At 48.4% G+C, this 20,560-nt stretch overlaps 12 protein-coding genes across 12 annotated transcripts; 6 read left to right on the top strand and 6 right to left on the bottom strand.

Moving 5' to 3' along the window:
* Window positions 1-329: 329 nt before the first annotated feature.
* N7503_000699 (putative mitochondrial carrier protein) lies at window positions 330-1,765 on the bottom strand. The gene is made up of 6 exons (XM_057060260.1): window positions 1,546-1,765; window positions 1,425-1,459; window positions 1,290-1,363; window positions 1,015-1,233; window positions 620-957; window positions 330-566 (listed from the first exon to the last, which is right to left on the bottom strand). Exons 1-6 carry the CDS (start codon window positions 1,726-1,728, stop codon window positions 360-362), a joined length of 1,056 nt encoding a protein of 351 aa, XP_056927183.1. The 5' UTR covers window positions 1,729-1,765; the 3' UTR covers window positions 330-359.
* Window positions 1,766-3,914: 2,149 nt separating this feature from the next.
* Window positions 3,915-5,355, top strand: N7503_000698 (putative sterol carrier protein; the record flags this gene model as incomplete). Its single annotated transcript, XM_057060259.1, has 2 exons — window positions 3,915-4,408; window positions 4,473-5,355. 2 exons carry the CDS (start codon window positions 3,915-3,917, stop codon window positions 5,353-5,355), a joined length of 1,377 nt encoding a protein of 458 aa, XP_056927182.1.
* A 167-nt stretch (window positions 5,356-5,522) lies between these two features.
* Window positions 5,523-6,653, bottom strand: N7503_000697 (DUF3431 domain-containing protein; the record flags this gene model as incomplete). The annotated part of the gene is made up of 1 exon (XM_057060258.1): window positions 5,523-6,653. The coding sequence occupies one exon, from the start codon at window positions 6,651-6,653 to the stop codon at window positions 5,523-5,525; it is 1,131 nt and encodes a 376-aa protein (XP_056927181.1).
* A 641-nt stretch (window positions 6,654-7,294) lies between these two features.
* On the bottom strand, window positions 7,295-7,565 carry N7503_000696 (uncharacterized protein; the record flags this gene model as incomplete). Its single annotated transcript, XM_057060257.1, has 2 exons — window positions 7,459-7,565; window positions 7,295-7,398 (listed from the first exon to the last, which is right to left on the bottom strand). The coding sequence occupies exons 1-2, from the start codon at window positions 7,538-7,540 to the stop codon at window positions 7,295-7,297; spliced, it is 186 nt and encodes a 61-aa protein (XP_056927180.1). The 5' UTR covers window positions 7,541-7,565.
* Window positions 7,566-9,009: 1,444 nt separating this feature from the next.
* N7503_000695 (uncharacterized protein) lies at window positions 9,010-9,502 on the top strand (the record flags this gene model as incomplete). Its single annotated transcript, XM_057060256.1, has 2 exons — window positions 9,010-9,184; window positions 9,236-9,502. Exons 1-2 carry the CDS (start codon window positions 9,050-9,052, stop codon window positions 9,500-9,502), a joined length of 402 nt encoding a protein of 133 aa, XP_056927179.1. The 5' UTR covers window positions 9,010-9,049.
* Window positions 9,503-10,321: 819 nt separating this feature from the next.
* N7503_000694 (S66 family peptidase) lies at window positions 10,322-11,377 on the top strand (the record flags this gene model as incomplete). The annotated part of the gene is made up of 1 exon (XM_057060255.1): window positions 10,322-11,377. The coding sequence occupies one exon, from the start codon at window positions 10,322-10,324 to the stop codon at window positions 11,375-11,377; it is 1,056 nt and encodes a 351-aa protein (XP_056927178.1).
* A 238-nt stretch (window positions 11,378-11,615) lies between these two features.
* Window positions 11,616-12,366, bottom strand: N7503_000693 (uncharacterized protein). Its single transcript, XM_057060254.1, has 4 exons — window positions 12,209-12,366; window positions 11,972-12,151; window positions 11,798-11,918; window positions 11,616-11,733 (listed from the first exon to the last, which is right to left on the bottom strand). The coding sequence occupies exons 1-4, from the start codon at window positions 12,296-12,298 to the stop codon at window positions 11,630-11,632; spliced, it is 495 nt and encodes a 164-aa protein (XP_056927177.1). The 5' UTR covers window positions 12,299-12,366; the 3' UTR covers window positions 11,616-11,629.
* Window positions 12,367-12,423: 57 nt separating this feature from the next.
* On the top strand, window positions 12,424-13,922 carry N7503_000692 (RNA-binding protein; the record flags this gene model as incomplete). The annotated part of the gene is made up of 3 exons (XM_057060253.1): window positions 12,424-12,489; window positions 12,558-13,185; window positions 13,247-13,922. Exons 1-3 carry the CDS (start codon window positions 12,456-12,458, stop codon window positions 13,920-13,922), a joined length of 1,338 nt encoding a protein of 445 aa, XP_056927176.1. The 5' UTR covers window positions 12,424-12,455.
* A 1,167-nt stretch (window positions 13,923-15,089) lies between these two features.
* Window positions 15,090-16,037, bottom strand: N7503_000691 (guided entry of tail-anchored proteins factor 1; the record flags this gene model as incomplete). The annotated part of the gene is made up of 3 exons (XM_057060252.1): window positions 15,090-15,409; window positions 15,465-15,651; window positions 15,744-16,037. 3 exons carry the CDS (start codon window positions 16,035-16,037, stop codon window positions 15,090-15,092), a joined length of 801 nt encoding a protein of 266 aa, XP_056927175.1.
* Window positions 16,038-16,147: 110 nt separating this feature from the next.
* On the top strand, window positions 16,148-17,194 carry N7503_000690 (uncharacterized protein; the record flags this gene model as incomplete). The annotated part of the gene is made up of 1 exon (XM_057060251.1): window positions 16,148-17,194. The coding sequence occupies one exon, from the start codon at window positions 16,148-16,150 to the stop codon at window positions 17,192-17,194; it is 1,047 nt and encodes a 348-aa protein (XP_056927174.1).
* Window positions 17,195-17,481: 287 nt separating this feature from the next.
* N7503_000689 (4F5 domain protein) lies at window positions 17,482-17,783 on the bottom strand (the record flags this gene model as incomplete). Its single annotated transcript, XM_057060250.1, has 3 exons — window positions 17,482-17,525; window positions 17,583-17,667; window positions 17,721-17,783. The coding sequence occupies 3 exons, from the start codon at window positions 17,781-17,783 to the stop codon at window positions 17,482-17,484; spliced, it is 192 nt and encodes a 63-aa protein (XP_056927173.1).
* Window positions 17,784-18,900: 1,117 nt separating this feature from the next.
* On the top strand, window positions 18,901-19,860 carry N7503_000688 (uncharacterized protein; the record flags this gene model as incomplete). The annotated part of the gene is made up of 3 exons (XM_057060249.1): window positions 18,901-19,090; window positions 19,157-19,398; window positions 19,477-19,860. 3 exons carry the CDS (start codon window positions 18,901-18,903, stop codon window positions 19,858-19,860), a joined length of 816 nt encoding a protein of 271 aa, XP_056927172.1.
* Window positions 19,861-20,560: the final 700 nt, after the last annotated feature.

Genomic DNA, 20,560 nt, shown 5'->3' with positions numbered 1-20,560 from the left:
CCCGGCAACGGAATGACGTTGTGTCGCCTGAGGCATTCAACTCCGCATTTTCTAATCCGGTACTCAGGTGAGTGTCTACTAGATTTGGCCACGCAATGAACTAAGAGGTGTGTTTACATCGATTCTACGCAGTATGAGCAGTATACGAGATATCAAGTTCATTTTCCTATTTGCTGTGAGCATCAAGCTCATCCATTGGCATGTATGTACAAGAAAAAGCATCTCGAAATGCGCGAATATACCATGTGCAAATAACCCTTGGTAAGTCAAACTTCATGCTTCGTTCTAGAAGCTTGTCAGATGACCCCTCAAGATACGGGAAAAAAGCTGAGCAGAATCATGTTGTCAGCGTCAGAGCTTCACTTAGGAAGCTCGTTGATTTTGGCCTTGATGAACTCAAACATGCTGAGTAGAATCATGTTGTTCAAGCCAGTTCGGATCAGAATGATGGAGATGCCTTTATACATGCTCGCCTTCGCGACGGCAACGGAGGCTTCTCCAATCTCTTTGGATTTACCGAGCAAGACGCTCTGGGCACGGGTCTTGCGAGTGTCAAGGGGATAAGTCTGCAACGTCTGTCAGTGGTGATATTTCAGATTGAAAGGTCGAGATAACCTACGCAAAACCATGGTACGGTGCTACAGATGGCACCGGCAATCATAGGGGCTCCGAAAGGCGATTTAGTCTCGCCCAGTTCCTTTGCCGCCACCTGCTTGACAATCTCATAAAGGCTGAAGTATAGTCCCGATCCGACGGTGTCACGCAGCACATGAAGGCGGAAGCCTGTGTATAGGCCACGGACGCCATGGCGCTTGATAATCTGTTGAATAGCTTCAATGGTCCCCAGGCGGGGCTTGCGGCGCAAATCGGGATTTCGAGCAGCATCAGGGGCAGCTTGAGCACGGTTGGACACCAAGACTGAAGTCTGTACCACATTCTTGGCAAGCTCGAATGGGCCTTTTGAGGTCAGTCAAACTACATGATCAAACATCTCCAAGATAAGGCAAGTCTTACAGGCAATCGGCGAGGAAAGCAGGCCAGCCAGTGCACCTGCAGTGGCAAAGGTCAAGATCCCAGTGACCGAGGGAGTGCTGCCAGGCTTGTTGTATTCCGCAAGCGGCGATACTCCAGTGATATGCTGGAACATATCAGAGATGCGAACCTTGGCCCAGCTGTAGGATGTGAAATTGACGACCCGGACAACAGTCACGCTGGCCAGGGGAGGAAGAGCGCCTAGAATATCAGATCAATGCTTTATTCAAAAGCTGACATGCTAATTGCAAACCTACCGGCAACGTAGCCACGATGTCCCTCAGTCCGCCAGATGTAGCGCATGCATTGAAAAATGTTCTTGAAGTTGTGTCTAGAGATACCACTCCATCAGCCGATATCCTTTTGTCTTTCACAAATTAAAGAGAACTCACGTTTGCATTCGTGTCTTCACATTCTCCAATGGGGTCTGTTCGTGACAGATGATCAAAAGTCAGTGATCCATTCTGTTTCCGGTTTGGCCTCAGAAGAGCTGAGGTGTCAATAGTAACATACCACCGCCAGAGTTGCGCAAACAGTTGACGCTCCCGACGCCACCTGCGTCTGATACTTCTTCAAAAGGGTGTTGCGAGTTTTTTCGTCCATAATCCAGGAGTTCTGAGACGGCATTACAGCGGGGTGTTGATTCGAGGAGGGAATTTCATGTTCAGGTCGTTTTTCAATAGTCATGCCTGACATGTGTCGATGTAAAGACCGCGTGTTCGCCGTCGCGAGCGGTCAATTCGCCAAAATCTTGTCAAGTAATATGAGTGATGGGAGAGATAGTTGCCTCGAACGCAACACCAGGCTGGGAACCCTATGGAACGCAAAGCGGTCTCTCAGTACTCGAGAAGACCGTTCAGCGTCCCACGATTATCCATTCGTGGAGCTCTTGCAGTTCTGGCCTTCCTAAACCCTGAGAGCAATCCAAGCGGATCTACTGTACTGGATAATTCAAAGTTTATGGGTGTGAGACTGGTGATACGAGATCGGATGAAAAGCCCGCGAGTCTCGGCAATCAAATAGTGACCCCGCGACGGTAGTCGAGCGGAGCAACGAGCTTCTTTGCTGTCGGGAGACTTGAATCTCGTACCGATTATGTTATACAGAGCTTTCTCTGTTCCGGATCGGCTTGGTCGACTTATCCGGAGAAAGTCCTCGGTCGCAATGGGTGAAGTGTGGTCTGGTACGGCAGCTGGAGGAAAATTAGCATGGATCCTAGAAGTGTTTCCCCTAGCCCATTTTGCTGCAGCGGAAGCCAAAGAACAAAGAATCTACGATATAACTCACTGGTACAACCTTCAACCCAAGCACGAAGCAGGACTAGCTCATGGAACAGAGGAGGTGGAAGAGGGATCGAGGGCAAATAGGCATGTGGACCGAGCTTTGTAGTTCGCTCAAATAGGTTTAGGGCGAACCTAGTGACGTCGTGAACATTGCCCCCATTGTACTCTACACAGTACTCCGTACTACACATTGGATCGGGGCTTTCCCTCTATTGATCGAGTAACTTCACGTTTTAACAGGAATCATTTGGTTCCATTTGATGGGTCTTGTGTATGAATGTCCATCTCCAATAATGTTGTGGGGAGATCGTTAGCCTTGATCCCATAATCTGCGGGGCAAGGCTTTTCCGCACCCTACTGTATAAAGATATTTGGATACTGGATCGGATCAAAATTAAACTTCAAATGGATACGTATTAATAGGGCGAGAAGCTGTCATAGTGGAAAGATTGCGAAAAAGCTCATCATAGGGCCGTCACGGATGAGACGACAGGATCGCCAAAATAAGGTCTTCGGGGTACCATGGATCGATGACATCCTCCTAATCCTGATTATTTCGGTGGGAGACAGTAATCCGGTACATTATGAATACTTTGATACCCACTAAATGATTGGTGTGTGTTTGTGATCTGCCAATGTTTTGGAGTAAAGTCTCATATCCTGAGAAATAGAAGAACTGCTGTTTGCAAAGGTCCAGGATGTAGGCCAATTAAGATGGGACTTGCTGATTGGGTTGTTTTGCAGATCACCAGAGAACTAGCTTTCCAGGTTTCCTTGCATGATCCTGTCTGCATGTGCTCGTCGAATGTCTACTCATTAGATTAGGGCACGTTGCCGCAGCGTGGCCAGTAGAAAGCGTTGTACTCTACTAGTGCGACCGGACATACATCCATCCACTGCCGGCGATATTTACTGGGATGAAATGCGGGGAAATACACTTCTTTCCTCTTTTCATTTCCACTCCTTCGGCCTGTTTCTTTACGAATGGACAAGGCACTATATCCACGATCGCGTCCACGGACTTTGTATATAATCCATTACGACAGGACGTATAAATGTCCCGCTTCACCTGCAATGGCCTACGTAGCCTAATCATGTAGTCACCAAGGTCCTTGTTATTCACATTGGCCCTACCGACCAATAAGGAGAGGAATGAAGGTCATAGAGCCACCAAAAGTTTGCAAAATAAGCAGACTAGATAGTAGTACTGTTGGACATTTTGTTCTCTACAGGTTGACCACTTAAGGGAAATGCACGTGATAAAGCATCACCAACCCTTGGTGAACATTCGGCCCAACCATATGAAAATTCATATGCTAAGTTCAAGTGTGAAAATGGAGATTAGAACCTTAATTTACTAACAAAGGATCTAAACGCCGGAGTTTTCTATGGAATCGAGATTTGTGCAACACTTTTTTTTTTATTCAGCGTGCTCCCTCGGGTACTCGGGACCTCGGTCTCTCTCCCCCGCAAAATAGTCCCCACTCGTGACATAAACACTGACTTAGTAACTACATATAGCTGCTAGTCTGTTATCAAACCCATGGGGATTCCAGATTAACGTCTATTCGAATCTCATACACATACTCCACATTCATCATGGGTAAGAAACAAGCTGGCCCCGCCTACATCCTAGGCGTGGGCATGACCAAGTTCATCAAGCCCCGTGGCAAGGTCGATTACAATGAGCTGGGCTACGAGGCCGGCATCAAAGCCCTGCTTGACGCCCACATCACCTACGACGACGTTGACCAGGGTGTCGCATGCTACGTTTACGGCGACAGCACCTGTGGCCAGCGTGTGTTCTATCAATTCGGTCTCACCAACATCCCTATCTACAATGTCAACAACAACTGCTCGACTGGTTCTACTGGCTTGGCCATGGGTCGCACCATGGTTTCGCATGGTGCTGCCGACTGCGTCCTTGTCGTCGGCTTTGAGAAGATGAATCCCGGTAGCTTGCAGTCAGTGTACAACGATCGCACTAACCCGACCGGCCTGTTTGGAACAATGATGGCGGAGACGCGCGGAGTTACCAACGCTCCCGGTGCTGCGCAGATGTTCGGAAACGCTGGTCGGGAATACATGGAGAAGTATGATCAATTTCACCCCACTTCATCAACGAGGATCCCCATAGCTAACATCGGCTTTCTTTAGGTACGGCGCAAAGAACGAGGACTTCGCTGAAATCGCCCGCATCAACCACGAGCACTCCAAGCGTAACCCCTACTCCCAGTTCCAGGACGAATACAGCCTCGAGCAGGTCATGAAGGCACCCATGATCTTCGAGCCCCTTACCAAGCTTCAGTGCTGCCCGACTTCGGATGGTGGTGCTGCTGCCGTCATTGTCTCCCAGGAGTTCCTCGATGCCCGCCCACACCTGAAGGACCAGGCCGTTCTGATCGCTGGCCAGACTATGGCCACCGATACTGACCAGCTCTACAACACTAGCGCCATCGATCTGATGGGTTTCGGCATGTCGCGACATGCGGCCCGCACTGCGATCGCCGAGGCCGGTGTGAATGTTAAAGATATCAAGGTCTGCGAGTTGCACGACTGCTTCTCTGCCAATGAGATGATCACGATCGATGCCCTCGAGCTTTCTGAGCCCGGCAAGGCCCACGAGATGGTCCGCCGTGGCGATATTACCTATGGTGGTAAGATGGTGATCAACCCTTCAGGCGGCCTCATCTCGAAGGGTCACCCGCTCGGTGCAACTGGTATTGCGCAGGCTTCTGAGCTGGTCTGGCACCTGCGTGGCTGGGCCAACAACCGTCTTATTGATGGCACGAGCGCTGCTCTGCAACATAATCTTGGTCTGGGTGGTGCCGTTGTTGTCAGCGTGTACAAGCGTGCTGATGGCAAGGTTGCCGCTGCCGTCCCATCAGATGTTGTCGCCAAAATCACAGGCCTTGGCTACAACCCGGCCGTCGAGGCTCGTGGGTTCACTGCTGAGCAGGCCAAGTCAGTATGCAGCAAGAACCACAGCAGTGCATATGCTGTCGGTGATGCCCATGAGCGGGTTCTTGCCCGTTTCTAAGTCCGATATCCCATCGAAATCTGTACATACTTAAACATGCGTTTAGCATGATCATGATTCCAATTGAATTCATTTAATCCCCTGGTTATCTCGGGTTACATTCCATAAACTCCACTCAAATCCATCCAGGGTCTTGGCATATGTACAAAAACCGGGTCCGTCAAACGTCATGAATGCGTATCCGCCCAGTCACTGGGTAATTTATAATCAGGCGGAATCTTATACTGTCCCCAACAAGTCCCAGGATTAGGACATTTAAGATCACACCGCCCATACAACCGACAATAGCAATCACCAGCACTAGGACAAGCATCCTTATTCAGCTGGCGCAACTCCAATTCCCCATCGGAATTCGGTTTCGCAAATAGTATATGCCACATATAAGATAAGATCCGCCCAGCAACTCGATCATCCAAAGGCGCAGCCGGTCCACCATGTGTCTGAGAGCTACGAGGGTCCTCAATCCCATCAAGCAACCACTGTCGCAAAGCGACGTACTCCGACCGCGAATGCTGCCATATGCGCTCCCGCGAAACGACAAACTGCGCACAGCATTGTGATCGCACAGCATCCGTCCGTCGAAGTTCCAGCTGGGCTTTACGCTCTGCAGCCGTGTAATCTTCTCCGCCGAATATAGATGCCAGTGCCCGGGGTAGTGCGGTATCGGATGCTGCGCGCGCACTCCACGGTTCCAATGTGGATTGCAGACGCATTTCCAAACTTCCTTGCGCGGCTACCGTTGGAGGACAGGTACTTGTACTCCAATCACAACGCAGATTGTAGTATCCCGTTAACTCCAATGCAACGGGTATATTCAGCACGGAGAGTAGAGCCGCGTTATCATAATCCGGCGCATCATTGTGCCATGCCCATCGGGATCCGTGTACGAATACCGCACCGGCGGCGGGTATCTCGGCGTAGTTGTCGATTATAAACGTCAGGTATGCCATTGCTTCGTGGCCGCGGTTTGCCGGGACTTGGAGGTAGACCGAGTTCTTGTCGACTGGGGCATCGACATTGTACATGCAGAGATGGTAGTCGGATGATAGTTTATCGAGCCATTTCGGATCTCCGTCTGCGGCTACGTGCGAGACGATCAGAGCGGGTTTTTTGGAGCCGGATAGTTTTGGACAGATGCCTCGGGATTCGGGGATGGTGCGGGATGTCGTCTTGTAGCGGATTTTAGTCCATGAGAAAGTTTTGTCTTCGGATTGTGGGCGGTTGAGGTAAATAATGAATAGGAGGATGGAGGCAAAGAGCACTAGTTGATTTGTGGCTCTTTGCGTCTTACGATTCATCTTGATATGTTGGATAGGATTGAGACGCACTCACCTTAGGTCTCAGGTACCACCTGGCCACGCGATGCCACGCGGTGGCCTCCATATTTTCTAGTTTAGACCGGATGTCACGGCCTAATGAGTGGGTCTTATTGCCTGAGGCACTCTATTGTTAGCTGATAGTGGGTCGCATCAAGCGTAATGATTGGTTGAAATGAAAACAAGACATTGGATTGTCTAGTGAGAGCTTGGCTCTCAATTCTATTTACCCCTGACGTCCCGACCTCCTTCCCCACGTTTATTGTTATTATACTACTGCACTTCTGTGATAGCGTAGCATAACAAGGGAAGATAATCTTTTGTAGGCAAAAGCCTCCAAGGTTTCAATTTTTCTTCTTATTCGAAAGATAAGAGTTAAGCCCGGGGGCCGGCGGTGGCGGTAAGTGGGTCGCAATATATATACACCGAGATCGGAAAGTAATTTGGAAAAGATCATATCTTCGATTGGAATGGATACCACAAACGCGACATCTCTAGTACATGAGATAACAGATAATTATATGATATGATGTCCAGGTCAGAGAAGTTGATACAGAAAGAAAAAAAAAATATCAGGAGTAATAATTGATGCCCGCAACAAGTATTGAGTCCGTTCATCACTCTTAATAGTTGGGGATGCAAACTCCGGCGTTCCATTGAGTGGCACCAACACATTGCCAGCCGTCACAGCAAGCGGTGCCCGTGGGGTGGCATGCGACATCGTAGTCTAGAAGATCACAGTCAGCTATTGAAACGCACCAGGGCTTCGTTTTCAACGATAACTTACTCGCGACACAGGAGCGCTTCTCTTCGGAGGAGGCAGAGGCAACGGCAGCCAGGGTAGCAATGAATACGGCGATGAACTGCATTTTGATGGTCGAAAGTGGTTGATCGGTAGATCGGTGATGTTGAATGGTGAGCTGATTGATTGGATTGATGGGTTGATGATTTGATGTGGCTCAAATTATCGAGGAAATCTCAAATCATTTATTTACTTTCCAAAATACCCTCACAGCTGTAGCGATTCGGAGTATTTACTTCTTATGACCATAGGTTGTGTGAGTTGGTTCATGATCTAAGATTATTTACTCACTTGGCTCCGGACGCATATGTCTAGCGTGAACAATTACCTCTTTAGATCAATTGTGGCCTTGGCTCGATGATGTATAACTGTATAGCTATTCTTTCTATTTATAAATTCAATTAATCTTGTGAATCCTTTGTCTTTTCTAGACGCAGGACAAGAGACTGTAAGCATTGGGGGCCACTTGCCCATATTAGGCTATGCCAAGCTCTTGACCAGCATCTCTAGTCTAGGCACGGAGTATCTTAATTCCAAGTCGGCAGATATATTGGTTACATGTCATTAGTAAAATATAATTCCGTAAGAAAAGCAGGAAACTCCCAAAATTGTTCGCTTATTGGCGCATTTTCTGTTTGGTAGCGTTATTCCACGGAAACAATACTTGTGCACTTGGGATGAAACAAAGCCAGTTTTTGAAAAGACCCAAAGGACTCAAACCTATCATCAGAGGTAGACTAGCAGAGTAGTATTCTGTAGCTAAATTCTTAAGAGACACGCAACCTGACAATGTAATATCTTCAGCCCGGAGATCAGCGAAGTTCCTTGCGAAGCGCCACTGTGTGATAGAGGATAACCCGTTTCAAGTTGTACCGGAATGTTACTCATCTTAATCAGGGCATTTGTCTGTCATTTCATGTAGCACAAAGACTTTGGTTTGAGTCAATGTTGGCAAGGGGGAAATGCCAACCAGGCCAACCAAGGGTCAGACATGGATATACAGAGGGGCAACTGTAAAAGTGCTAGGGTGGAATGTGCAGTGCTTACAGACAAGTCCTCGTGTTGTTGCCATTGGCTTTGCACAATTTTCCCTCTCATCTCCGATTGGACCGGATGGTCCCTTGCATAACCTCGAGGTCGATCATATTCTTGTCAAGGGATGTTTCAACGCAATGGCTGGCTTAGTCACATATTTACTTGGGTATCAACCATGGAATCAGTTTTTGTTCGCAAATCCAGAGTGGCTATTCCCTGCTACTTAGGTTGGAGGCAATTTAGGTTGCTACCACACGTAGAATACCTCGGGAGGACGCGAGTAAACAAGGTGATCCTCGCAGCTCAATTTCCTCCTATGATCCCTCCCCCCCCTTAAGTCCATTCCCTCCCTGTTGCACCTGTAGGAAAGGGATGGAATATAAATCCACCATCATTTCTCTCACGTTTTGGACGCGATTTCTTTTCAGGTCTACTTGGCGATAGATACCACTCGTTCTTTTATACGCCTTTCCACTCCTTTCACAATCAAACCACTGAATATACCACTTCACTTGATCTATTTTATCAAACATATACAACAATGGCTCGCTTCAACCTTTCCTTCCTTGCTGTGTTCTTGGTTCTCGCTGTTTGCGCTCTGTCACTCCCGACCAAGCGTGACTCGCTGCTCCCCATGAGTGATCTGGGACTTGATCAGACTATCGATGAATTGAAGGTATGTAATACATAGGATCGCATCTGTGACTCAAGCTAACATTACATACAGTCTGCCACTAAGATGATGAACGGCATGGACAACAAGGACACCAACGACCAGAAGAACCAGGTTGACCAAGACCCTGCTGTCCAGAGGAACTCTACTGAGGAGAAGAAGGCTGAAGTTGAAGAGCCTACCAAGACCGAGAAGAAGCTTACCTCTGGTAAATTCGCTACACCGACTCCTACTAGCACTCATCACGCTACTTCCGTGCCCAACTCTCTGGGCAAACTTCCCATTGTCGGTACCTTGCTTGGCGGTACTGGAGGTCTTTGAGCATATGACATGCGATCTCAAGGCCCAGCAGCTGGTATGATGAAAGAACAATATGTGATGCTTGGGTTGTGACGAGTCAAATTATGGGATTGTCCCTGTGGGTATTGTTCCAATGCTTATGCTGCGGACATACTCCGAATTTCGATGTTTATTTGGATCGATAAATCAGTTGCACATTAATTCTTTTTGGATGTTCTTTTTTTCAATCAATCCATTCTCACTTCATCTTGTGTAGCAGACCTGGAGGAATCCTACTTCTAACAATATTCAGCCGAAACAACGCATCTGGGATTAGTGTCACCTCTTTAGTCTTCAATTTTTATTTTCATATTCTTTTTCATATTCTTTCTTGTCACACTCTGTCTCGACATTCTAAAGTGTCCAGAAGTAACCATGAAATCCATCAAGAACATCAATACGTGGCCGAACTGAAGCAGTATCATCTTGATAACAGACGGGACTCGGGACTCGGCAGAACCAAGCTCGCTGCTAGCTTCGCCGAAGCCTACACCAATACGGGTGAGTTGCGGGATTTATAAGAGTCATAAAAGTCATCAGGCGTACGACAGGCACTCAAGCCCAATCAAATGTTGTAAGCACTAAACTTCAATAGATCGGCCACGTTGTTTGTTAACTCATACGCTTGTCTAAGATTGTCTAAGATTGTGTCATGATAGGCGCAAATTACGGAGCCTGCTTTATCTTACCCCGACTCCGTCGGAGTCCACATCGTACACATTCCCTCATCAAAACATATAAAAGAAGCTAAGCTATTGTGACAAAGTATTTTGAAAATCTTAACCCTGCTCAACCTAGAGAATGGATCACATTATTCCCAGAGCCCTGAAGAGAGGGGACACAGTTGCTTTCGTCTCTCCCTCCGCACGTCTGAATGATATCCTGCCCGGCCCTCTCGAACGCGGACGAGCATACATTGAGTCTCTAGGCTTTAAAGTGCGAATATTTTACACAGCTTCCACACCGGAAGATGGCATGGCTAAGTTGATCCGTGATCGCTGCGAAGAGCTTCATTCGGCTTTCCGTGACACCACCATCACCGCCATTATTTGCACGATAGGTGGTGACCATGCCAATGAGATGCTACCGTTTCTCGACTATTCCCTGATTAAATCGAATCCTAAGATTTTCGTTGGGTACAGTGACACCACTTTCCTCCATTATGCGATTACTTCTCGTACGGGCTTGCGCACTTTCTATGGACCGTCCATCTTGACAGACTTCTCCGACTTTCCGACACCCATGCAGTTCACCATCGATCATTTTCTACATGTCTTGACGACGGCGGATCCAATAGGCCCTCTACCTCGCTCGCCTATTTACACTGTAGAGCACTCTGACTTTACTTTTGGCGAAGGCCCCGAGAAACCACGCGAGATTGCCGCATCGCCATCATGGCGCTGGCTTCGCAGTGGTCGTGCCACTGGACAGCTCTACGGGGGTACTATATCCTGTGTTGTAAGACTCCACGGAACAAAGTACGCCCCTGATTCTTGGAAGGGGAAGATCCTATTCCTGGAGACCTCTATGGGCGACGATATAACCCTTCCATATTCTGTTACCGATTTCCGCAGCAACTTGGTTGATCTTGCGTTATCAGGTGCGCTGCACGACATCAGTGGATTAGCCATCGGGAGAGGATACAAGTATGATTCTCAAATGCAGGACGAGATTGCTGGGATTATAGGGGAGATTTTTGATGTCATCGTTCCCCGAAAGCCTGAAGAGCTGCCGATTGTGATGAACGTTGACTTTGGTCATACAAGCCCACTTTTGACTTTACCCATCGGCGCACTCGCTCGAATAGATTCCCATACTGATGAGTTCAGTATTTTGGAGCCAGGAGTGCAGGCTTAGTGGATGAGAGGCTTATCTGTATTTTTTTCGTTTTCTGTTCTAGTGTTGTAACATCCACATGAGTGCACAAGACTTTGCAAATTTTTATTTCGGAACAAGCAACCCAGAGGACCACCTGAGCGAGCGGGCTTCCATTTAGTCGCATTAATACATCTTCTCTTGCCAAATACTAAGCTCTGCTTGAATTGTCGACCTTCAAATACAGCAAAGTAGCATCGAGTACATCGAATCCATAGCTGTCCATCCGAGTGCTTAGCTCTTCGTCTGATTGGCTTGTTGCTGCCCTTCATGGAGGCCTGTGTAATACCCAGCATAGTACCAGGCCATCATGAGCTTCTTCAGACTTTCATCTTGGACTGCAACTTCGTGAGTAAGAGTTGTCCTTGAACCATGGAGTGAATAGGAATATCAGAAACTGACCTTGGGCTAAGACAGCCTCAGGCATCGGCATAGTGGCCACGGGAATCTTTGGGCCTCCAGCTGCAGGTGTTGCTACCTCTGGAGCAGACTGCTGGCTAGCCTCTAATGCAGGCTTGATGACCTATGAAGAGTCAGTGAATGCATAAAAAGCAGAATTGTATCTTTTAGACATACCGGAGCGGTAACATCTGGAGCGGATACATTAGTGCCCTCGGGTTCGTGCTCCATGGCAACATCGTGGACATTCGCTTCCTCTGTATCGACAACGTAGCCTTCCTCTGTAAGGCCCGTTTCTTCAGCCTCTCTCAGGACATCTTCGACATTCTCTCCCTTGGCATGGATACTGTGATAGAGCTGCCATCAATAAGTCAGTGATCACGTGAATATGTAAAAAATGGACATTGAGCGCACCTGGTATTCCTCCACAGCATCGTCCCACGATCTCACCAGGGACGAATCATCCCAGATCTCCTCGTGCGTCAAAGTATTGGACTTCCCCATGGCCGTCCAATCTTCTAAAGAGTGTGGTGAGATAAGGCGGTGATAGGCAATGGGTGGAGTCTCACCGCCTTCCGATCCAAATTAGTGAAAAAAAAGTTTCAGCGCAAAGAAGACGTGCTTGTCTTCAGTATTCAATTCTCACCGAACAAATACCAAAATGGCCCCTGCTAAGAAGGAAATGAAGCGCAAGGGTATGCACATCTTCTGCTATTTGCTCCAATTTTTTTAATTGCTTGCATGTCACTGACAATGGAAACAGCGCCCGCTGTTAGCGACCCGCCCGCCAAAAAAACCAAGAAGGTCCAGGCCAAACCTGTTGAGACCTCCGAGGAGGTCGCTCCCAAGTCGATCCTGAAGAAGAAGGCCGATGCCGCCTCCAAGGCCAAGGAGACCAAGGCCGCCGCACCTGTGAAGGCCAATGGCACCCCTGCTCGCCAGGCTAAGCCTCGCAAGCGCGCCGCCGACTTCATCAGCGATGAGGAGACCGAGGAGCCTGCTGCTCCTTCCCCTGCTGCCCAGAAGAAGGCTAGCAACAAGAAGTCCAAGAAGGAGGAGACCGCCCCAGCACCCGCTGAGAAGAAGGCCAAGGCTACACCGAAGAAGAAGGTAGAGGAGGTCGCAGTCGAGTCCGAGGAGTCTGAGATCGAGCTCAACTCCGCTGAGTCTGATAGCGAGGAGGAAGAAGACGAGGTTCTTGACGACCAGACTGCTGCCCTCATCAAGGGTTTCGAAAGCAGTGACGATGAGGATGACAACGAGGGCGAAAGCCACAACCCCAATAAGCCCATTCCCAAGATCCCGGATATCTCCAAGAACCAGCAGAAGAAGATCATGAGAAGCCAGAAGAAGACCGGCACTCCTGACGAGCCCGGTACTGTCTACGTTGGGTATGTGGTGACCTTCCAGTAATTTCCTTTGACTGATCTTTGCTAACGTTTCACTTTGCAGACGCATTCCTCACGGTTTCTACGAGCACGAAATGCGCGCCTACTTCTCCCAGTTCGGCGAGATCACTCGTCTGCGTCTCTCCCGCAACCGTCTCACCGGCCGGTCAAAGCACTACGCCTTCATTGAATTCGCCTCTGCCACTGTCGCTAAGATTGTCGCCGAGACCATGGACAACTACCTGATGTACAGCCATATTCTCAAGTGCAAATTTGTTCCCCAGGATCAGCTCCACCCCGAGGTCTGGAAGGGTGCCAACCGCCGCTTCAAGAAGACCCCATGGAACCGCATTGAGAAGAAGCGTCTGGAGAAGGGCAAGACCCGTGAGCAGTGGACCAAGCGTATTGAGCAGGAGCAGAAGAGGAGACAGGCCAAGATTGACCAGCTCAAGGCTCTGGGCTACGAGATTGACCTCCCTCAACTCAAGAGCGTGGATGATGTGCCTATTCAAGAGGCTCCCAAGGCTATTGAGGCTACTGAGGCTACCGAGGCCGTTGAGGCCGTTGAGGCCCCCGCTGAGGAGCCTGTGAAGGCCGTTGAGGCCCCCGTTGTCAAGGAAGATACCCCTAAGAAGGCCAAGAAGGCCAAGAAGGTCGAGGAGGAGACTCCTAAGCAGAAGGCCACAACAGAGTCCCCTGCGACCAAGAAAAAGGCCAAGAAGACCAAGGCCAAGGCGTAAAAATGGTGTACAAAATCGATTAGGTGTATTGTTTATTTCCCATAGCCTTTACGTGCATGTTATATGTTTCTATCTGTTTCAATCTATTCGAATAGATCTATTTGACAAAAATTTCTTTGCAACGAATAAAACGTTGATTAACGCAACCTTAGACCGCTCCGTCAGTAATGAACATAGAAATACCGGGACATTTGTTCTGATAATCCAATTTCAATCCAATTTCCATCTCCCTAATCGCTTAACAGTCCTGAAAGCTCAAATGGATTTCTCAATGACGCTAGTCCATATCCAACCTAGCCCCATCACATGATCTCCACTTGGTAAAGAAAACGCCGCAAATTTTCTTCCTATTCCTTTTTCCTTTCCAACTCCTCGCTCAAAGAATCGCATTCAAAGCTCACACACAAGAATTTATTTCTTCCTCCTCGCTTTGGGAGAAAGTCCCCGGACACCCTGCGCTTTGGTTCTCCAAAGTTACGTCAGGCAATGCGGAAACGCGCCGCCATAGAAGCAATTCGATAGCGGCTTACTGCCCTACTCCCTCCTAGCTCTGCTCGCCATCCAACGGTTCGCCGGATACAATGGGGTGGTGTCTTGGTTAGAGAGGGGAAGGGGAGGCTTCGGTCTTCTCTTGTTTTGGGTTGCTTTTCGTCGTGTTTGGATAGTCATGCGATTGCTCTTCATTCTCTTCGGAGATGGGGTAACTCAATGGGGCTCATTCTTGAGGCGAGGAGTTCCATGTTTTTCGAGTCTGTAGCTTATGGCAAAGCGGTGATGGAGTGAAATATCTCTTGACACAGATGCCCTGTCGAAGGGGCCGGACTTTAAACTTCTTTGCCTCGGTTTGAGCTTCGCATGTTCGCGTGATGATATAACAATCATAGAGTCAAGCACTGATACCCAAAGGGTCGATGCTGATAAACGATTTAAAATTATCTGATGAACATTAAATACAATTTTTTTTATTTACAAATTTATTCAAGAATTCTCCAAGAATTATTTTCGGACAGACCTTATAGCTAAGCCCTTGTACTGAGTAATCAATGGCTATTACTATTTTGATTGAATGCAATGGCTATGCTATAATCATTACATCGTGGAACCCCACGCTCCTTCAGTATAATACACCGGAACCTAGTGAAGTCCTTGGACATGACCGTCTCTCATTTATTGTGTCTTCTTGGCTTCGTTGGCAACCTGCTTCTGACCAATAACCCGCACCAACACCGCACCCAAAATCTCGGCGATGGCAGCAACGGCGCTCGCACACACCGTGTTCCAAACGTTAACACTCACGGAACCGAGCGGTGCCCTCGGGAACGAAAGGATCCATTCCACGTAGTACGGGAACCAGCCCTCCGGCAGGGCAAAGACGGGTGTCTTAGAGTACCAGAATTGTAGGAACATCTTGAGTCCGTTGGTGCTGATCCAGCGCGCGATCTTAACGGCCCAATCGAAAGAGCTCTTCTGTGTCGAGATGGTCTGATCTGTAAGGGGAAGTATTAGACGACTGGTCAATATGTGTGCCAATAGAACACGTACTCATTGCCTCGAATTCCTCAAGAACCTTGTCATGACGTCTGCGTAGCTTGGCCCATTTCGCGAACTCATCTTGGGAGCTCGTGCTATTCATCTCGCGCTTCAGCTTCATAACTTCGCCCTTCAATCGTTGCTGTTCGCGGGCATTGCGGGAGGTGGAGGTGGGCACTTTCAGGTAGAGTTGCCATAGCTGTGTGAAGATAGGTGGTTAGTCTCAGCGCGGGTGACATGGAGCATTTTCTGAGAGGTGTAATTCAGAATGCTGGTCATGAGAAGACGTACCAGGAGGTCGACTGTAGATGCGCCGATTGTATTGATTAGGTAGATGGCGATGTGCACGAATAGGATCAAGAGCACGAGTGACAGCATGATGGCGGGGGTTGGCCAGTCGGCCAGGTAGGATGTTCGTGAACGCGTACAGCTCAAGGAGAAGCCAAGAGCAAAGAGGAGCGAAAGACCAGATCCGTAGGTTGATTTCCGAGAGGCTGTGGGATCGCGGGACTTGATGCAAGTCGCACAAAATGACGTCCGGGCGATGCGTGTGGAATGCAAGGCGAGTCTCTCCGCCTTTGTCATGCGGGCCTTTTAGCAACAACTACACAACAGCTTTGTTTCAATTCATCAGATCAGTTCTGCCGAATTCGCTGGTCTAGAAATTGGCGCTTCGAATTTATTCATGAATCTCCATGACTACTCCTGAGAATGCATACCAGGAAATTGCGCGAGTCTTCTCTGCCAGAGGCAACCAGGTCCTGGAGATTGAGATGATCTCTTCGGCTCTAGGGACCCCCTTTTTGCAAGATGGACTGTTCATTGGAATTACAAAGAAAATGCTAGTACATGCATATACAATCGCGCGAAAGTTGTTTTTCCAGCGCCTAATGTCAAGGTCTGGAGATGACTTCCATGTGGACTACGAAACAAAAGACTCCTGTGGGGTATCAGATCGAGTGATCACAGAAATCATGCTGCTCTTTGACTGTGAGCACTTGACAGCATGTAACTGGCGCAAACGTCGGCTGCTGGCAGCTACTATACAGTGCGTTAAGGATAAAGATCAGATTGCCTCAACGAGGCAGGCGTTGGAGGAAGAACTGACGCTCTTGACGACCTATCAATGCTCACCATTACACCGACATACAAAATCCCCGAATTTATGGTCCCATCGATTGTGGGTTTTGAGACAGTTGTTTCAGATTCAGCCTTGGGGTACAGAGGCGCTGTTGAACCTGGAGCGTGCGGAGCTTGATGGAGTTCTCCGCGCTGCTGAGTTACATCCTAAGAACTACTATGCCTTCGGCTATATGCGGCAGCTTCATGCTCTTCTTGCAGATACTGCAGAAACTGCAGACCGCGCAAGTTGGTCTGTTCAACTGGCTAGGCCCTTATTGGACCCGGTTCTTGACTGGTGTCTTGCTCATCCGCGGGACATATCGGCCTGGGTCTTTGGGAAGGATTTGCTGGGTTGTGTTCCAGAACAACAGATTCGGACGGACACTGTTGGGCGGGTTGTTTGTTTTGCGCGGGACATTGGCTGGGAAGGCGAGAGTTTGTGGACTTTCGTTGACCAGTCCATTCGCCAGTTTGACCTGGAATGTGTACTCGATGAGATTCTCCCATCTGATACGCCGAATGTGGAACAACACATGCCGCCCAAATGGACATGGCTGGGCCGGCTGACCAGGGCACAAGCATATTGGACCAAGTATCGGAATACAACGGTAGACAAATGACATGCGACAGACAAATCGCAGATGCCAGTTCAGAAGGACAAAGGAAATGCGCTCATGTCTCATGTATATAGTTCTCGCTCTGATTTACAGTGTATGATGAACGCCTCGCTAGTCGCTGGCAGGGAAGTCACAAAGCAGATGATATATATCCTCCATCAAGGTCCCCCCAGGATCCATTCATGCCGAGCCCAACTCAATATTCACATGGTCACTGGAGGTTGTCGCCAGTGGAGGGAGGTTGATCGCTGAAACGTTCGTAGAGGACGGAGGTATATCTAGAGGTCTTGTCATTTCTTCCCTCCTGCCGCCTCTGCAGCCCTTTTCTCATCGGCTGTTCCAAAAATTAGGAATCGTCGGGTCGCAAAGTTCAGGGTGGCACAGAACGTACCTTTGCGCTGCTTCTCCCGCATAATGGAGGCAGCATCCTCCTTGGACTTCTGGAATTGGGAACCAGTCTGGGTGTTCTTTCCTTTCTGTTTGGGGTCAGCCACTAAGCATGGAGCGTGGGGGAGGGGTAGAAACGTACTGTCGCATTGGCCTTCTTCTGGGCCTTGGCCCGATCGTTATCGCGCTGATTTCCACGGGTCATGATGTATAAAAATTGGACTATAAGATCGCTATATGCAGAGCGCAACGCCGGCTGTAATGTGACTGGGGTGGGTAAAGTGGACAAAGAGAAAGGGAGGGGCGTGTTTTTTTTCTCGGCGTTAAGGCAAAATCCAGACTGGGAATGGTTCGGACGAATCAGGTGAGCCATGGAACTCTTTTTTTTTCCTATACTTAACGACAACTTTCTATTGACGGCTAAATTATGTTCAGTGATATGTATAGGTGTCAAGAAAATCAGGATGATAAAACTCATGCTAAAATAAATAGAAAAGCAAATGCGATCCTGCAGAACACCTCCTGGCGCTTGGAGAGCCCCCCCAATGATTGGGCGCGTAAATAGTATCGTTTCAAGCATGCCAAATGGGCTGGAATAGAACGTATACTTATAACGGTAGAACTTTTTATAATATCGAGTTTTGATGTAGTGTACTTATAGGTACGTACTCATCGTGGTTATAGTGAATGTTAGGACGGACTGGAGTACAAGCCCTACTGTTCTACACGAGTATTCACTTCCACTTCTACATAGGCGCCCATCTATGGAACCTGTTTCACCATAGAAACATATAGGAAGCTCTCAGCCAATCCACCCCCGATCCATCTCACTAGTCCAGAATGGAATTGAGCCGCCATCGGGCATCTGCCCCCGATCTCTGCGCTTAAATATGGCAAACCAATCAGAAGGGCGGAGACAAAAGTAGGGATGAAACAACGATTGTGTGACAAAGACCCTGGATAGAAAGCCTCAAAATAGTCAGTCTTTGAGATATGATTCACTTTGTGTTTTACTTTCTAATCATAGGTTCCGGGATCTGAAAACAAGGCGGCTGGGTGAATGCAGAAGTAGATATTCTAGCCTTCTCCCCCTTCCCTATTCAATGATTCTTCTTTGTCTCTTTCTCCATATATTTCGAGTTGTTCTCTCCTTGTTTCCTTTGTTAAGTCCTGCTGGCCAGTTGCTTCCTTCCCGTTCTTTTTAATCTCTCCACACCCATTTCAACGGTTCTAACATTGCACATCCCCTCATTTACACCGATACATTTCGAGGATCCGGTTATCCTCTGTCTAAAATCCAACAGGATATCAGTCGCACCATTATGATGGGTAAACTTCGGGAGTCTCTGGCTGGTCCAGGGTATATCATCCTCAACGTTGTTCGCGCTTTCAATATCATCGTTTTCCTCGACATAATAGCTGCCTGTGTCGTCATGCTCGTGAAGACCAAAACAACGAATGGCTTTTTCTTTTTCCAAGCGGTTACACATGCAGTGGTGGCACTCATCAGCAGTAAGTTATTGACCGTTCTCGTCTAAGTCTACAATAGATTATATGGGTATGTACTAACTAACTCAGTTTTCCTAATCATCTCCGAGCTTCCTCTCCTTCAGAGCTACTTCAATCGCTCGTGGCCTCTTTTCGGCGAGGATGCCGGGTTCTTTACCCTGGCAGCAATCATGATGATCCTCGGAGTCGCAACACTGGGCAATTTGAACATAGCGGCCATGAGTCAAAAGTCTCTGGGGCTATCATTCTGGCGAATTGTGATCTCGGCCGGCGTCCTAGCCATGGTAATGAGTGTGATCAACCTCCTGACGGTAAGTTCTGGCTTTTTGTCACTTCTCTTTTCCTCTCTGTTTTCATAAGCAAGAAACTAATGTCTGTCCGATCTAAAGACGTTCATCTTCACCGATCGTCAAGCAGGCGTCAGCGCACGTCATATTCGGGCATATGGTGCAGTGGCTCCGCAAAAGGTGGTGAGTCGAACCAGCAGCCGCCGCTCATTTCAGCTCAGTCTGAAGCGTGAAGACTCCCTCCCAACCTACACCCGCGAACGCGAACCAGCCTTGAAACGAGCCTCGAGACGATTCACTCAGGCGGCGGGCCGATTCCCTTTGAAGATTTCATCCCCTCTGGGCAATTCCAACAACTTGAATGCTCCCCCTGTCAATGACGCCGCTTCGTCCAAGTATTCGCGGGATTCACATGAGGTTCGGATGCCTGAGGTTCAGATGCCTGATCCTGCGCATCACCCGGCTATGTATTCGGGGCATGTTTAGGGGTTGCTTTTGAGAATTTGTTTGGGACTGCAATGGGAGCGATGGCGTTTTTCAGGGGTTATTCTGGGAGTATTGGGACTTTAATTTTCATCCAATTTCTTGTATTGATAAGTCGATGCTGCTGTTTTCGAATCCAGGTGCATATTCAAATTGTGCTAGCAATGAAAAGGGGTTATCTACGGTTTTATAGCTCTAGGTAGACTTGTGTCACTGATCAGGCGGTGTCGCACTGACCGTGTCAACACAAAGCTCTGTGTGGCCCGCACTTCATAATGGAGACAAAGCGCTACAATGGCGCAGTCTATGCCAATCACACAAATCACGTAAAAAATCCAAAAGAGTGGGACCGACGGTAGCCCGGTAGCCGGAGACTTACATTCGATATTACGGCGGACGTGGCTCGAGCCATCTCGTGGCGGGTCAAGGGTCATGTTGAGTGGATCTACATAGGAGTTTCAGTGCGGGGGTCAAGGGTTTCGAACTAAGATTTAAAACCTAGAAGCAGTGCAGATACATTTTTTGATCCTTACTGATCATCCTCAACTCATTATCCCACCATTTTGAGGCGGTGTGGAGTGTCGATCATCATATCCTTGGACTTGAAACGAGCTCACCGATTCCTTTCCCCTCCTCAATTCTCTCGATTTCACGGGATTCTGGTAATTCCTTTGCTGTTGATACCTTCGTTGGTCACATTTGG

The sequence above is a fragment of the Penicillium pulvis genome (genome assembly GCF_028828015.1).
Source record: "Penicillium pulvis strain IBT 33274 chromosome Unknown contig_10_segment0_segment0, whole genome shotgun sequence".
NCBI classification, from domain to species: domain Eukaryota; kingdom Fungi; phylum Ascomycota; class Eurotiomycetes; order Eurotiales; family Aspergillaceae; genus Penicillium; species Penicillium pulvis.
The sequence above is the reverse complement of the archived record's forward strand: the minus strand, read 5'-3'. Positions and strand labels throughout refer to the sequence as shown.